General features: G+C 33.0%; 1 protein-coding gene across 1 annotated transcript in view; it reads right to left on the bottom strand.

Moving 5' to 3' along the window:
• The window catches only part of LOC106468512 (UDP-N-acetylhexosamine pyrophosphorylase-like), a 40858-nt gene that overhangs the window by 7024 nt on the left and 16553 nt on the right, over nt 1-17281 (bottom strand). The window contains exons 3-8 of the mRNA XM_022396847.1: nt 7688-7892; nt 4355-4530; nt 2986-3158; nt 1909-2102; nt 1275-1423; nt 628-691 (exon numbers count right to left, since the gene is read on the bottom strand). Of these exons, the coding sequence (XP_022252555.1) occupies nt 628-691; nt 1275-1423; nt 1909-2102; nt 2986-3158; nt 4355-4530; nt 7688-7892 (961 nt within the window). The remainder of the gene's footprint in view (nt 1-627; nt 692-1274; nt 1424-1908; nt 2103-2985; nt 3159-4354; nt 4531-7687; nt 7893-17281) is intronic.

The raw sequence follows: 17281 nt of genomic DNA on the forward strand, positions 1-17281 counted from the left end.
AGAATTCCACTCATCATCAGTAACCCTGAACACAAGTTAACCAAAGAGAAATAAGCTGGAGCTAGTAGTGTCTCATAGTGACTACAAAGCACGTTCACGCCAACAGTATGTTTGATACAGGTTCTTGTAATAATGTACAAATAATCTAAAATCTAATTAATGAAACATAAACTCATCATTAAATGTTTGTGCATAATATTATTAGATAATATTGATAACAATAATAATAAACACATGTTCTCTAAACGACACTATGTTCGCCATTGCCAACAATGTGTTCCGTTCAATTCAAAACTCATCAGTCCGGCTGTGACGCAATAAACACAGTACATTTGTTGTAATAACAATGGTTATAGTGTGAACGCCATTTCCAAGTAAACGAAGTATGATTATAATTAATTACACTTGTCATAAGATATTAATTAGTTTTAGGCCTATTATATTTTTAACACCGTATTCTTTATCTTGATCTTAAATATTTTTAAGAATAAGAAGTGTAAAATAACAGTATTCCAACCACACTTTATTCGCCATATCCAAGATCCTAATAACCCCATAACTCTTATATTTAATAAATTTAACATTGGATATCCCCTTGAAATGTGATAATAATGCAAATATTTACACCCACATAAAAATGGTAGGTTCTGGCTAGCAGCAAATCCATAAAAAGACCAACCAGGTGGTAATTCTATTTTCAAACAGTCAAAATACTATAGTGTTTACTCTCAGTGTGTTATCCTAACCTCAAATGATGTTTTTAGCTTACAAAAAAGTAAGTAAAAGAGGACTCAAAAATCCCATAAATAATATATATATATATATACATTACCATTATAAGAGGTCTAACAATTTGTTTTTGGTTTGCTGATGAGCCTTGAATAGACGAAAGTGCAACCCACAGCAAAGGGTGAGGTGAATCAAATAATATATTAGGCTTATATGTCAAGATTATATTTTAATCTGTACCCCTTTGGTGAAAAGAAAAGAAATATATGATATAATCAAGTAAAAAATTGTTTTGTTTACTTGAATTTTGTGCAAAGCTTAGTTTGGCAATTCAAACTCTTGGGCTAATCTTTTACCAACGAATAGTGGGATTGACCATTACTTATAACACTCCCATGACTAAAAGGGCGAACACCTTCGCTAACGGGCATTCGAACCCGCGACCCACAAATTAGGCGTCGAGTGCCCTAACCACCAAGCCATGCCAGGCTTAAGTAAAAATGAAAAACTCTCAAAATCTTATTAATAAGTTGTTGATAATTAACTAAATAATACATACTCGGTAAATTCAAAGACATCAAACACAAACTTCTCTAGCTTGATCCCATTGGGTTTCTCAGGTTTAATTTTTTGACCGTTATCATTCGTATAAGGTATTTTCTTCTTAGCTATATGATGCTTCAAGGTATTGGAACTGAAATTAAAAAGTAGTATTATATTATTCAAGTTACCAACCATTCCTTCATAATCTTTTTTTTTTTTTTACGATATTGCATAGGAGAATTGGAAACTAAAAGAGGCAAATAAAAACAATGAACGCTCCATGAAAACTTTAAATGGCAAAAGTAAAAAGCAATACAGAATTTGCTGGTTTTAATTTGGATAATATGCATAACAAATAATAAAAACTGAGAGTTACGTGCAAACTGTTTTATTGCAAACACAATATTATTTTGCACTTTGCTATATAACATCAAGGAGTTAAGATTTATTTGTTTATTAATAATGCATATGTGGGAATTTGGAGCAGTAGAATAGTTCTCGATTATATTGTAAAAAATCTTATTTTTACCAGAGAAATCTTCATGGGAATTGTTTTTTGTAACTGAATATATTTGGTTACTTAAAGGGCAATCACCGAACTGGAGTTTGAAAATACTGAAAAAAAAACAACCTTACTTGGTTACATCACGTAAAAAGTCCAGCGTGAAGAAATGGTTACAGATGTTAGCAGCGTTAAACATCAAGCTACCATCAGGGTTACATTTCTGTGCCGTTCGAGAAGTTATTTCACTATATTCCACAACTTGGTACTTCCCAGCAACCTTGCACACCACGCCCACTGGCTCCATGGGATACGATTTCTCAACAACCTGATTGTAAAAACAACAATCTTTATTGATCCTTTTCAATAATAATTACTTGGTTTTCTACTGTAAGTATTGCCACCTGTTAAAACAGTTTTAAGTAAATGAGTGAAAAACTTATATGTTAAAGCAGATATCTGTTGGTATATAGATAAATTCTTAAGAGCGAAATCTTGTTTAAAGATATAAAATGTCTTGTTTCTGATGAATGATCCATCCTATAGTGGGTTCGCGGTAAGTTTACGGACTTACAACGCTATACTCCAGGGTTCGATTCCCCACGTTGAATGAACGAATGTTATAAAATACACATGTGAAACACTTACATGGTATGTACGGATGTAAGTTGATATACGACTAAGTGTTTTAGAGAACTAAACCTTATTTTCAAAGTTACAAAATATTTATTTTCGTGTGTATGTAAAAAATTGTTTAAAGACACACGACTGATATACGAACCAATCTTTTTAAGAACTAAATGTTGTTTTACAAACTAAATATCTATTTCAAGAATGAAGAATTATTTCAAAATATATTTGCGAAACACTACTATACTAGTGGCATCTGTTGGCATATAAATAAAGCTTTCTCGTAGCAGTACCTCGTCACGTTTATATATATATATATATAGCTGTTTGCTAAAGATGTTTTGCCTAATCAAAACTTTTTGTATTTGTTAACGGTAAGGCCAACTAAAGAATATTATTAGGATTCATTTGCTTTGATGTTAAGTTTAAACTTTTCTTCTTGACAACAAGCCAATAGTTTTTACTTATTCATTTTCCTATCGTTTAAACATTCAAACAAACACGGATATACATTCATATATATCTGTGTATGTCGTGAGTAAAATATAATATTAAAAACATAGCTTGCTATATATACCAACCTTTGCAGCACAATTTGCACCTTTGCTGATACAATATCCAATAAAAATTGGATCGGCCATTTTAACCAAAATATTGTCTACACAGTATACGTGAACGTATTTGATCCCTCGTCTTTCCATGTCATTGATTATTCCTCTTTTCCTCAATGCTCGATACAGGCCACCATTTCCATCTGAGGGAGAAGCGAGGAAAATAAAATACCGTAAGTAAATAATGTGAAAACTTTAGTCTCGCGTTAGATATAATAATGAAGTAAATAGCTCCCTGGTGTAGTGTGACTATACAAGTAACCTGTAATATATATATATAAAAACAAACAAACATATTTTCGCATTATTTGTGTACTTTCGATGACTAGTTGTGCTTTCAAACCCATGAATATATATTACTCATGCTCTTTGACTACTTCACTTAACTAGCTGTAGATGTACAGTCGGTAAAATGTTTATCAGTTTGCGAAAACGAGCTCTAATGGCAATACAGGATTGTTTGGTAATGTATTTTAATTACGGGCGCGGATCCAGGGGGGCTGGACCCCCCCCCCCCCTGCTCGGGCAAAGCATAATTTTTTTAAATATCTAGATAAAAAAAATTTATAGATAATAAAACCCAAAAAACCCCAAGTAACCCTAAATTAACCTTAAAAACAAAATTTGTTATTTTTTTTTTATCTAATACAAGTAAGATGCCTTCAGTCTTATTCTTTTACTTACTTTTTTTACTTACTTATATATTTTTTACTTTACTTTTTAGTGAACTCCAGTGCTAACAAAGCTACGCTGTAAGTAAAAAATGGCGGATCACTTATATATTAGCGATTTTTCCATTTGGACTCCCTCCTGCTCAAAATCCTGGATCCGCCCCTGAATTATCTTCACAATTCACAGTTTTTTTTGTTTAAATTAAATGTTCTAAGCCTTTTAAATATCCCAGACTTTGTTATTGACACGTTCTTGGTTGCTTTTTGTAAGTGTATGTTTTTTATTTCTTCTAGAACTGTGATAAAAACAGTTTGGTACGTTTATTAACTTTGAATTATAGACCCCCCCTTTTAATTATAATACATATTAACATGTGATGTATTTAATTCAAAATAAATGCATACAGATGTTAAGATTTAACATTTTTTATAATTGGGAAAATTATTGAACATAAGGTTATTTATAAGACATCTATAAACTAAATAAGCCAAATACAGGCACCTCGCTATGTGAAATAGTTTTTTGGAAGTCTAAATAATTTATGTTCCTTTTTTTTTCTCGACTTACATAGGAAAGCATGTGGCCTTTAGTGGTCTATTGGTGGATACTGAAGCTGAGTAAAGTGTTTCTTCTAGATAAATGTTTAATATAAAGCTTCCAGACTTACCAGGGGCTCTTGCTATCTTCCACGGACTTTCTAGTATCATTTTGCCATCAAACGTGAAACAAGGAAGCATGCCTTGTTCAAAAACCACCAAATTTTCTTTTCTGAGACCAAAATAGTCGTGGCTGGCGAAAAATTCTAAGGTAGGTTCCATAGTATGCTCACTGGCCATTATGTACCTAAATGATAAGAATTGGTTGTTGTACGAAATTCAAAATAACTATTAAAAGCACACATGTTAAAGCTAGCTTATGATACGTATCGCCTTGTGTGTTGTTTCAAGTTGTAACGTTAGTATCCTCCCAGTGGCACAGCGCTATATCTTCGGACTTACAACGCTAGAAACCGAGTTTCGATACCCGTGGTGAGCAGAGCACAAATATCTTATTGTATAGCTTTGTGCTTAACTTCAAACAAATTAACGTTAGTTAGTTATTCTTTTTGGTTAAAGAGCCAAAGCTGCAAATTCGGCTATTTATGTTTAGCAAACCATTGTCGCAAAAAATGCGCTCCGCACTTTCAAGAAGTGGGTGCGTATAAGAGTACCGGTCAAATTCAATTTTTCGATTAAGCAAAACTATTCGAGAATTAGCATTGAGTGCTGTTATCTAGCTGTCTTTCCCGTAGTCGTCTATCAATTAATAGTTGAATATTGGAATAATTCTGTAGGGTTAGTGAGATTTTTTGCCTGTTTCTGACTAAAATCCGTCAGTGCGTCGCAAGTTGATAACTTTAACGAAGTTGACTAATGACATAAACCACTTAATGCGAACTTGGACTTTAATATCAGACGGAATTATTGTTTATGTCATCACAATCTAATACAGCTTATAATTTCGTATAAAATTTATTTTTATTCGTATAATTTCTCAAAATTTCAGTTTAGTTTGTTTTACTAAGTTGCAAGTTATTGTCCTTTTTTTTAACAAGATGTGTCCAACACTAAAATGCACTAAACCTTTGTATAAGAGCTATCATAAAATAAATTCAGTAATGTTGTGTTATTAATACTTACCCTAAAAATCTGATTTGTAAATGACTTAAATAAAATCTATAATAACTACGATTTACTGATTCAATCTAATTCCCAGCATAACTTTCATTGGTCATGAAAACTGATGACATGAATAACGCCTATACCACTGTTATGTCTGTCATATCCCAGCCGGCCTGATGAACCATGATATTGTCTGAAAGGCCTCTTCGGCACTGGATATAGCAGGTGTAGTGTGGTTGACATACTATAACATAGTCTTATTTGCCTCTACTCGTGAATTATCAGAATTACTAATGTAGTTTTCTCCAATTAACACTGTGGTTGCTTGAACCAATCTTGGAACAAGAAGACTTTGCTGGTTCACCAGTTCTTCTGAAGGATAGTACAGCAAATTCAAATAAAGTAATAATAAGAAGAAAAAGAATATAATTAGCATTGAAAATAAATGAAATAATATTGTGTTATTCAACCTTACCCTTAAACTCTGACTTAAAAATGACTTAAATAGAACTGACAATTATTACAATTCACATACTTAATCTAGTCCACACCATAAAAATCTTTGTTCATGAAAACTGATAATATAAATAGCGCCTACACTATTACTATCTATGCCATATCCCAGCCCTGCTAATGAGCCTTGAGATTGAGCTAAAGGCCTCATCGGTACTGGATATGGCATATATAGTGTGGTTGACGACTTATTATTCTTTGCTTTTACTCATAAGGTTTTAGAATACACAGTTGGAGGCTTGGCCAGAAATATGTTTATTTTCACAGTTATTCACAGTATATTCGTTATTTCTATCACGTAACCCACAATGTTACGTGATATGTTCACATTGGTGTTAAATAGCGTTTAGTTCACGAACACTTGATGTTCATCTCTTTCAATTACGGTTAACTTGTACATTAGAACAAGAAAGTATAACAGAAGTATAGTTTTCAAACAATTATTTTTACAAATGAAAACTGTAGTGATATAATTATCGAAAATGTGGTGTCTAATTTTATTTTTTCTAGAGTTCATGTAATGATTAAATCTAAGAATGACATTTGACTTCCTCACACAGAAGTCTGATTCACATCCACAGTAAATATTTTCTCAGTAAAACTCGTCTGTTTTCAAAGATCTCAAATACCTTCCTGTCTTGAAGAAAAAATTATTGGAGCAGTAAAAACACTTAGCTCTTTAGTATTTGCGAAAAATAATGGGTCAATTATTTTTCAACGAAATTTTCTGCACTGAATAATGCAGTTTTTCGTTAATTTGGGGTATACTTTATACTGAACGTTGATTCATAAAACATTATTATTCTTAACTTTGTTTAACGCAAACTGGAGTTTATTATGAGATATTTCTATAAACGTCAATAAAATCACGACCTATAAATCCAGAATGTAACTTTATTAGCTGAAGCTAAATTAGTGAACTTGTAGGATATCTATAGCTCTTGAAGAAGCTGTAATAGTGAAATATTGAGCTAATAAAGTTACATTCTGGAGATATAAGTCGTGATTTTATTTACGTTTACAGAAATGATTCGTAAGACATGATTTTGTGTCTTGAGATCTTTCTAATCCACATATCTCAATTTTTGGGACTTAAAGGAAAGCAGATCGTTAAACACAGAATTTATGCAATCAGTTCAAAAGACGAAAGTGTAACATCATAAACTGACAAAAGTAGTAGTTCGCCGAACAATCAACAGATGGCGAGAAAGAAATGACCGAAGAAAGATTTAGGAACGCGAACCTAAAAAATAGGATTTTGTAAAGATATTTTTATAAAACTATTAATTTCTTAATGTCGCATTTCTGTAATTATACTTTTCTTCCTGGATTCCTCAGATCTTTGTGTAACAAAGAAAAGAAGAAGCAGGAATAAGGCAGACAAAATAATCTATAACAAATTAGTCATGAACGCACAGAGACATCTTGAGAAGAAAACTTTTACATTAACCTTAAAAAAGGCAACATTTCACTAAGTTTTAACAATTAAACAGAGAATAATGCAAAAAAACAACAACAACATTTTAATCCAGTGATAATGACGGAGGAGTTGTGTTCTTCGAATTTCAGAGTAACGTGTCTCAACTATTGAAAAATAAGAGAGAAGTCCAATCAAATCCACCAATTTCAAAAAATACTAATACTCATAGTATTGGTAATTTTACTTGATGCACAGCAAATGGAACATTACAAAATTTTACGCAAATTTGCACATATATATAAACCATAAAAGGTTTCATGTACTTAAAAAACAAAATCGTAATACTAGATACAGCAATTCAGATGATTCTTTATAGGTTTAGACCATATATATATATACTACTAACCAAGGTACTGTTCCTCTTTGTCCAATAACTTCCTCGGCCAGGTGTTCCAGTCGAACAATTCGTTCGCCTTGAAGCTGGTACAAGGTTTTTTGTGAAGGTAATCCTACATTATACATTCCTTTTGGGTATGTTACGCCAAGTCTTGTTCCCTGACCCCCAGCGAGGAGAAGAACGGCAACACGTCCCTCTGCGACCTGTCTTAAACCTGCAAGGGAAGGTATCATGAACTTAAGTAAACTGCTTGTTGTTTTTTTTAATTTCGCGCAAAGCTACAAGAGGGCTATCTGCGTTAGCCGTCTATAATTTAGCAGTGATAGACTACAGGGAAGGTAACTAGATAAAAAAAAAAACACCCACCGCTAACTCTTGGGCTACTCTTTTACCAACGGATAGTGGGATTGACCGCCACATTATAACGCCCCACGGTTGAAAAGGCGAGCATGTTCGGTGACGGGGATTCGAACTCGCAACCCTCAGATTGCGAGTCTAGCACCCTGACCACCAGGCTGTGCCAGGCCTCTTACGTAAAATACAAAAAATATTAATGCATATAATCTAAATAACGAAACACGGTTTTTATTTTTCATTCTTTTCTAATGGTTTATATTTCATGAGTTCTGGATAGCAGGTGAAAACTTGATAACTGTCCACCAGGCTAGATCAAGCCTCATAAGTACACTAAAATAATAATAATAATGATGATGCAAATTTGATAACTACGGTGAGGTTGGTCAAGCCGCCTGCAGGTGAAATGGAAATACCAGATTGAGTCCACAACAAACATGATAAACAACTGATCGTAATTTATAATTCAACATTTCCATCGTCAAAGGATTCAATATTTGTTTGTTTTTAAACGGACACAATGGACTATTTGTGTTGTGCCTACCACAAGGGTCAATCCTCGAATTTTAGCATTATTAGCTCTCAAGCTTTCATGATGTTAGAAAAACACATAGGTTCAAGCTTATCACTGAGTCACCGATGGTGGACAAATGATTCTTATCACACTTCAAGAAACATTATGTGATAGAATGCAAGATAAGGAAGTAAACACGAAGCAAGAATAACTGGAAGTAACAGAAAAAAAATTACGAAACGCCCTTCCTATCTCAGTGGCTCTGCGGTAAGCTTAAGCGCTTAGAATACTAAATATTGGGGTTTGATAATCGCAGTAGGCACAACGCAGATAACCCATTATGTAGCTTTATGCTTAAATTCAAACAAACAAAAAATTACTAAACTAAAAATTATATAAACCTTATTTACTTCATAATCTACTTGTGTCTATCTTCACGTTTCTTTTAAACGTAACTGAAATAAAGAATATATTTCCCCTAAAGAATAAGATTATTATATATCACTTTTTATAACAGTGAGCTTTGGAATAAAGATACACGGACAGTTAACAGCATTATTGATGTTTTTGGGTTATTTTGAATTTCGCGCAAAGATATACGAGGGATATCTGCGCTAATTGTCCTAATTTAGCAGTGAAAGGGATTATGACGCCCCCACTGTTGAAAGGGCGAGCATATTTGGTAGGACGGAGATTCGAACCCCTGACTCTCATATTTCAAGTCAAGCGCCCTAACCACCTGGCCATATGAAGAGAGCACAGTTTTTTTATTTTGTGCAATACCTGATCATTTTATTCAAGGAAAATACATCCATATATCTTTCCTCACCTTTATCTAATGTTTAATGCTCACAAGATTATAAAATATTTGCTTTCAAAATATATAAGTTTATAAAAAATATATATAAATGAAAAGTAATGCTATATCAGAGCTGAACCTGAAACGCTATCAAGTTTTTTGGCAGCTAATAAGGTTGGATTGCTTTGCTTTAAATGTTATCATGTTGGTTTGCAGATAACAAGAATGGACTGCTGTGCTTAAATGTTAACAGAGCAGTTTAAATATTAGTATGACTGAGTTATGTTGTCAAACTACGTGAGGTGGATAAAAGGAACCTGACATGCAGTTAGATTCTAGAAACAAGCAAGCTGCACAAGTTTTCAAATTAAAGATTTTAAAATGTTTTTATTACAAAAAACAAAAAATATAATACATGGCGGACGTTCTACCGTGATAGCGCGGTGAAAATTATGGTTTCAAATTTCACTAGAATAAGTTCATTTTTTCCAGTAACTGAAATATTTCTGCGTATTTTATTAATAGATTATCTAATATTTAAGAGCTTTATTAACCAAGATCAAATTTAATTTATTTCTAACTTCATTACTGGTGGATGCTTCAGTCATTCCCTTTACCTTCTCGTTCATAATATTGAAAGATATGCATGAAAATATCACACTTATTGTGTCAAATACAAAAGAATTATTTACTTATTTGTGTGACTATAGCGACTGATAAAAAATATGATAACAACAAGAACAAGAATAATTTCAAAACATTGTCTCCATTAAACAGATTAGGCCTAAATTAAGCTTGCCTTTTTTCATATACATGCTTGGTTTTTACTTTGAAATTTCAGTGTTTTAGTTGCTATAGTTTTCATGTTATATCTGGAACTTTAATAATGTCAGCTGTATATAATGTTGAAAGAAAATTTCACTTAATTAAATAAGTGACCAATATTGAGGGCCGTGCAAGATTTTGGGGTAAAATTTTGAGGCAAAACACTTGTCAAATGTAGAAATTACGGTTCCAATTCATTGTAATAAGTGTAATTATCAAGAAGTTTAAATTATCCATCAACTCCAAACAATACCAGGAAACTTCAGTCTTTATATTATAGTTTGTTTACACTATTTAATGCCAACCGGTGGCGCAGCGGTAACTCTGAAGGCTTATACCGTTAACCATTTGGTTTCGACATTCGTGGCGAGCGCAACATAGATACCAAGTTGTGTAACTTTATGCAAACAAACAATATTTAATCTTCCCTCCTAATCTGTTCTGTCAGGATCAGTTTTGAAAAATAACTAATACAGAGTCATGTTTGTTTAATATATATTGTATGATAAGTTTGCCGAATTTTGTTAAATAAAACAATCGCTTGGCTAGCAATATTAAATAAAAATTGTCGATTTACATTTTTGACTTGGACCAACCGTTATATAATCAACTGACAAGAGTTATTGTAGCAGTATTTGACAGTTGCGATCAAAGACCTCCACGCATTAAGAAAAAATAATTAACTTTTTTAAAACGCACTTAGTAAGTAATATGTTCAATAATAAAAAAACATTAAACGGCAATTAAGTGAGTGAATTATGTTAATAAAGATGCATAAATGTTTTTCTTATATATCAAGAGTAAAGTTTTGGGTTATAATTTGTCAAGCCTATAGTTACAAAAATTAAAACTTAACAAAATTAATCTTCATCAAACAGAGCTCCAGTTAAAATGGTTACTTAAAAATATATAATTGCTTCGGTCTTTGACCTTGGCTTGTCTAGAAATGACGAGTTAGATTCTTAAAATTTTCTTAAGTAAGTAAACCACATAATATACTGTAAAAAACAAACATAATGCATTAACAATATGAAGGGATACATTTACTGTAAATAGGATACAGTATTTAATTAGCTGGCATATAAGTCATGAAGAACTTAGATTCTAGTTTTATATTAATTTATGATTTTTAACATAAGAGTTAACATAAGTGTACCATGCATTTTAGATAAACGTTACAGATTATTTTCGACTGTAATTCATGCTTTGTTAGGCCTTTTTCTATTTCCGAGAATATTTCATCAAGTGTCAGAATTTAAAAATCGGATCTTCTTTTTCGCCAGTTGTCAAAATTAAAAGGCTTTTATTTATACTTTTTAATAGTATAAATATGTAATATGTTGTTGTTGGGCTTAGGATTCTTCTACAGTAGGTGTCTGCTACTTGTTAGCGACAGATTCAATGATGAATAAACAGCACGTATTTCACTTGTTTTCAAATAATATATATATATATTCGGAACAAATTAAACGTATGTTCAACAAAGTCTTCACATAAAGATTATAGACATGTCATCAACACTGTATATATAGTTCTCTTCTTGTTGTCAAACGTCCACTTAAGCCTATTCAGTTACTTTAGAATTTCACTTGACAAGCCCAACTATCTTCTCTATAACTATCGCACTAGTATTCTGTGTGTGATTCACTTACAGTTGTGGCGCGAGTTACCGTAATCGTTTGGTCTTCCTTCTTCTGAAGATCCTCTGTTATTTTTGTAAAAATGCACTCAGGCTGATTCAATTATTTTAGAATCACGTTTTGACGGAATAAATTATTGTTCTTATCTCTTTTTCTACTGTTAATCTTACTCTAACATATTAAACGTTAGGTCTATTATACTCTTATTTCTACTTAGTACAGGAAGCTAATAGATTCTACCGTTTTGTTCGTTTTTCGGATTTCGCGCAAAGCTACACGAGGGCTATCTGCGCTAGCCGTCCCTAATTTAGCAGTGTAAGACTAGAGGGAAGGCAGCTAGTCATCACCACCCACCGCCAACTCTTGGGCTACTCTTTTACCAACGAATAGTGGGATTGACCGTCACATTATAACGCCCCCACGGCTGAAAGGGCTAGCATGCTTGGTGTGACGGAGATTCGAACCCGCGACCCTCAGATTGCGAGTCGAGCACCTTAACCACCTGGCCATGCCGGGCCAGATTCTACCGAAGCCTAAACTTTCATGGAATTTCTAGTTCTTGCGACATTATAACGTCATGACATACTCTCTCTAGTAAATAAACATTTAAATTAAAATATTAGAAATATAGTTTACAATACGTTCTCATAATTAAACTTTCACTTAATAAGTGTAACATAGCTTACTAATAAGGTGCCCGTCGGGTTTCAGTACCCATGGTGGGCAGAGCACAGATAGTCCATTGTGTAGCTTTGCGCTTAACAACAATCAAACCGATCATTTAAAGCTTAACTCCACGGGAAGAATAGCTTTTCGCCACTTGTTAATCGTAGCAAAAATGTATATTTACCTGCCATTTCAACTAGTGAGCTACAGTCATGGATATATATATATATATATATATATATATATATTGAAAATTGAGTATTATAAAATGAGCATTTTTGTTCTTTTTTACTCGGCGTTTTATTTTTTACCCGATTTTTGTGTGTGAAGGTTTATTAAACAAACCTACTTTCCACAGGATCCAGTGTTACAGCTTCCTGCCCATTTACACTACTGCATAGAACTATTAACATTGTTTTGTAACGGCTTCTATTGAAGTGACAGACATACTGAGTAATAAACTTGCTCAGTAACCAATCTAATACTGTAACAGACTCATTAATCAATAAACAATCTACTCTAATTCTATTGTTCAACTCATTTCCTACGCGTTCAAAAAAACTAGTCTTCACGTGACGCAAAAAGCTCCTTCTAGCCAAAGAGAGCAATACAAAATTTTAAATTAAGCAAGACAACAAGAGTAGTTAAAGCAAATAATAATAACGATAAAATGATAATCCAACAACTTTCTAAAAGAGAACTACCTTTACCAGAGATAATGAGGGTCCAGCTTCCGAAAATTCGAGTTATTGGATTGATTTTATTGCAATCTTAAATATTGTTACGAGTGCTAACGCTTATTACTGCAATGAACTGATTTTGAACTGTCCTGTCAGTACTTAACGAGCTCAGCAGTAAGTTTGAAGGCTTATAACGGGAAAAACCGGATTTTGATACCCGTGGTGGGCATATCACAGATAGCCCGTTGTGTAGCTTTGTGCTGAACAAACAAATGTACCTTGTAACATGAGAAGAAAAACACACACACACCACACCTCGTACAGTTCAACATCTGCATTATGCCCACCACAAGAATCGAAACCCAAATATTAGCATTTGAAGTCCTCAAGCTTATTACTGAGCCACCAAGTGGAGCAAGATCAGAACTAAAAAATAACATAAATTAACGAAGCTAATTCTTTATAACAAACTGACTAGAAATAAATTAATAAACAAAAAGTTAAAGCCTATAATTACGTCTCAGTAAAATTGATAATAATGTTTAATAAATCTTTCTTTACTGGCATTATACAGGTTTCCAGTAAGAAGGATATAATGGTATCTGAACTATACAGTTTGTGTGCCGCACGCTGCTGTCAACAAGGGTTATCACTCAATACCAGAAGTCTAGTCATCAGGCCAACCGGTCGAAACGCTATCCCTATTAGTCGTTTACAAATATTAATCACTATGGTATATAACATCTTTTGCCAGCACTGTGTATCTGAAGATCGATTGTTTGTGTGACATTACATCACAATAAGACTGAGAATATTTTTTTAAAAGACTTTTCATCGATTGGGTGCCTTTCTTTTAAAGAAATATTTGGCCGTTTTCAGAATAATAGACCTTAAGAGATTCGGCCAGCTGAAGTATAAAAACTGATAATAACATTATAAATTATTCTAAGCGTCATAAGTAATAATATTAGTGAAGTTAACTTTAAAGAAACATGGAATATGTCAGTACTTAGATTATCATGATGAGGTTATAGACTGAACAAATAATAAAGTCATTTTTTTCTCTCTGTCATCCTAAAATGTTCGTTGTGGCGGTGGGGAGAGGATAAATTAAACAAACATTCTGCCAACCCAATCCTTTTGATATTCTCACCACACACACTTATAACATCAACGTTAATTTTGGTTTTAGGCCTAATCGTGTTTAATTAAAACAGGTTCAGGAAAATATATATACACGTTAAGAAAAACAAAACAAAAACAGACTGTTATGCTTTGTCGTAGCGAGTTTGTTACGCGAAGTTACGGAAATGTCCGCTAGAGTTTTGTCCTCGGCAAGCCAGGTAGAGGGCCTGTTGGACCGGTTGAACCAGCTATCGACAGGCATATGACCTATATCGCTAATCTTTTTTCTTTTTTTTCTTTTTTTGTACAACATTATATCAACACAAAAGAACGTTGTAGAGGTCGTTGTCAAAGGCTACTGGAAGTAAACTCATCACACAGGCTCTACAGCCTTCGAAGCTCATGAATTATGAAAGTGTTAAAATGTTTCAAAAATGCAAATCTTATCTTATCATCAAGTTTTTCAACATAAATATATCAGTAACACTTACCAGCGTTGATAAGTTTCATTATTGATTCCAAATTGATTTGAAACAAAGAGATAACGCAATAACTTGAACAGTTGTCACTGGAATATTATATGTCAAGTACAAAATAAACAAAAAATATTTGTACTTTGTATCATATTAAATTCAGATAGATACAGCATTAAAATGTTATACTCAGTTGTGTGGCTACATTGGTGCGTAGTTTTATACATATAAGCAGACTATTCATTATACAGTGTTTAGTGCATGGACTATGAGTCCGAGGATTCATGGTTCTCGTTCCGTTTCTATTTAAAAAAAAGAAACTCGCTTCACATTTTGGGGGCGTGAGTGCGATATAAGAGTGACGGTCAAAATTTACTTTTCGGCCTGGCAAGGGTAGCCCAAGAGTTGGGAGAAGTGTGGGTGCTTTTTTGACTGGCTGTCTTCTCTCTAACCTTATCAGTTCAATATTAGGGACGGTTATCAGGTAGTCGTTCCACAAAATTCTGAACAAACAAAGAGTTTTGAAACAGTGAATATCAATGCGAGAAAAAAAAAGATAAAATAACATTTAATGCTATTCCACTCCGTTCATTTAGAAGGTGTAATAGGTGTTGCTGACGACATAACCTTACAATTTTCCAGAAAGTCTACTGCGCCTCACAAGATCGCCATACTTTAATCTAAAACGTCTTTTCGTTCTATAAATCTTATACTAGACTGAATAATTACTGTCACTGACTAGAGTTGATACAAAATTTGAAAAAAAAAGTGTACGGGTTCCCTAACAATGAGGTATTGGCCAACATATAACACTCAGTCTTTTTTTATCTGATAACTTAATATACATACATATATTTTCATTTCTAAGTAACGATTCTATATACCAGTTAATGCCATTACAAGTATTTTATCAATGTTATCACTCTTGAGAAACTTTAATCTTTTGACAAAACGTGAACAGATCATCTGTCAGAACGTACATTTTGATAACATGAAGCACAATATAAACTAAACGAGTTTTAATGTATAAGCACCTTAATTTCTTGCTCAGTTTTACGTAAGAACCTAATACACAACTTCTAACTTTCTTTATAAAACCTTATGGTCAAAATCTCTGGGTACTCTGTACATATTGACTCTATAATAACCTATATAGTAACTATGCTCATCTATATTACATACTATAAGCTGTCACTTGAATCTGTGCACAGCAATTTATCAAACTTATTTTGGGATTCAGACCACTCCAGATGTTTTTGAGGCATAAAACTGGGTGAATAATTCATGGAGATTTTGTACGTATGCGCATGCGTGTGTATATATGTATGATGGCTACCACATGCTTCCACCTTGTAACGATAGCTTATGCTTGGTGAGTTTGAAACAACCACAAAAAAGCGAACGTGAATTCTACACAGTCGACCTAGTAAAAGCATAAATTCTACAAGTATATATCGTAGCACAAAACGATGATTTGTTGGAAGTTAAAAATAACCGCATCCATATCTAATCCTGTCACGATCACTGAAATACGAGCAGAAATACCCGTCCTCCGGGCAGGTATAACTGCTAGTTCTTGGGGAAGGCTATTTGGGTCTGCGGCCTTTTCTGGAATTGTCTGACAGTTCTACAACAATGTACTCATACTTGACATTCAATAATGTTCACCATCCATGAGGAAAAAGGATTTTATTGAAATTTTAGTTTTAAAATGAGCTATTATCATAGCATTACATCACAGAGTAGATTTTATTGAAGTATCTCTTTGTAGACGCAGTTATCAATGAAAGTGCCTTACTTTTCTGCTGCAAAATTCATGAGATTTTTACTAAAGAAAAACAAATACTTTTTAAGTTTGTTTTTTGATTGTTTTATACTTGAAACTTACTCCTTTTTGTTTGTAATTTTTATTGGTTAAATATGAAACATATAATTTTTGTGGAAATTTCAATTGTTTTATTTATTGCTCAACTATAAAAATACTGCCTAGTTATAAAAATATTACCCAGATATGATTGGTGATGATCGGTGCGGTAGTTTCCGAGATCAGAGTTTTGGACGAATACGTCACAAGCACCATTATAATAACAGCTTCCTATTAATTTGCTATCACGTTAAACAGTTATAGATTAAAATGGTTGTTATATTTTTAATTCTTAGCCCTGTAAAAAAAAACACTGAACAGTTTGACGTGTATGGAGTAAATTATGTTACGATGAAAATATACACAGCTTGGTCACAAGTAAATAGACACCACCTTTTCAAAAAAAAAAGAAAATTTTTAGTCATATTCACATGAATTGATATATTTATAATTTAATTGATATCTAGTAGATCTTCCTTTCGCTTCATGGAGTTCGTTGATCTTTTGGGTCATTGTAAGAATCATCTCGTCAATTTTAGATTGTGGGATATTCGTCCACTCTTGCTTCAAAACTTGGAGTAAATCGCTCTTCGTAGTTTTTTTTTTTTTTTTTTTTTTGTTGTTTCTCGACTTGCCGGTTGAGTATGGCCCAGAAGTTTTCGA

This window comes from Limulus polyphemus, unplaced genomic scaffold (assembly GCF_000517525.1).
Source record: "Limulus polyphemus unplaced genomic scaffold, Limulus_polyphemus-2.1.2 Scaffold3034, whole genome shotgun sequence".
Lineage (NCBI taxonomy): Eukaryota > Metazoa > Arthropoda > Merostomata > Xiphosura > Limulidae > Limulus > Limulus polyphemus.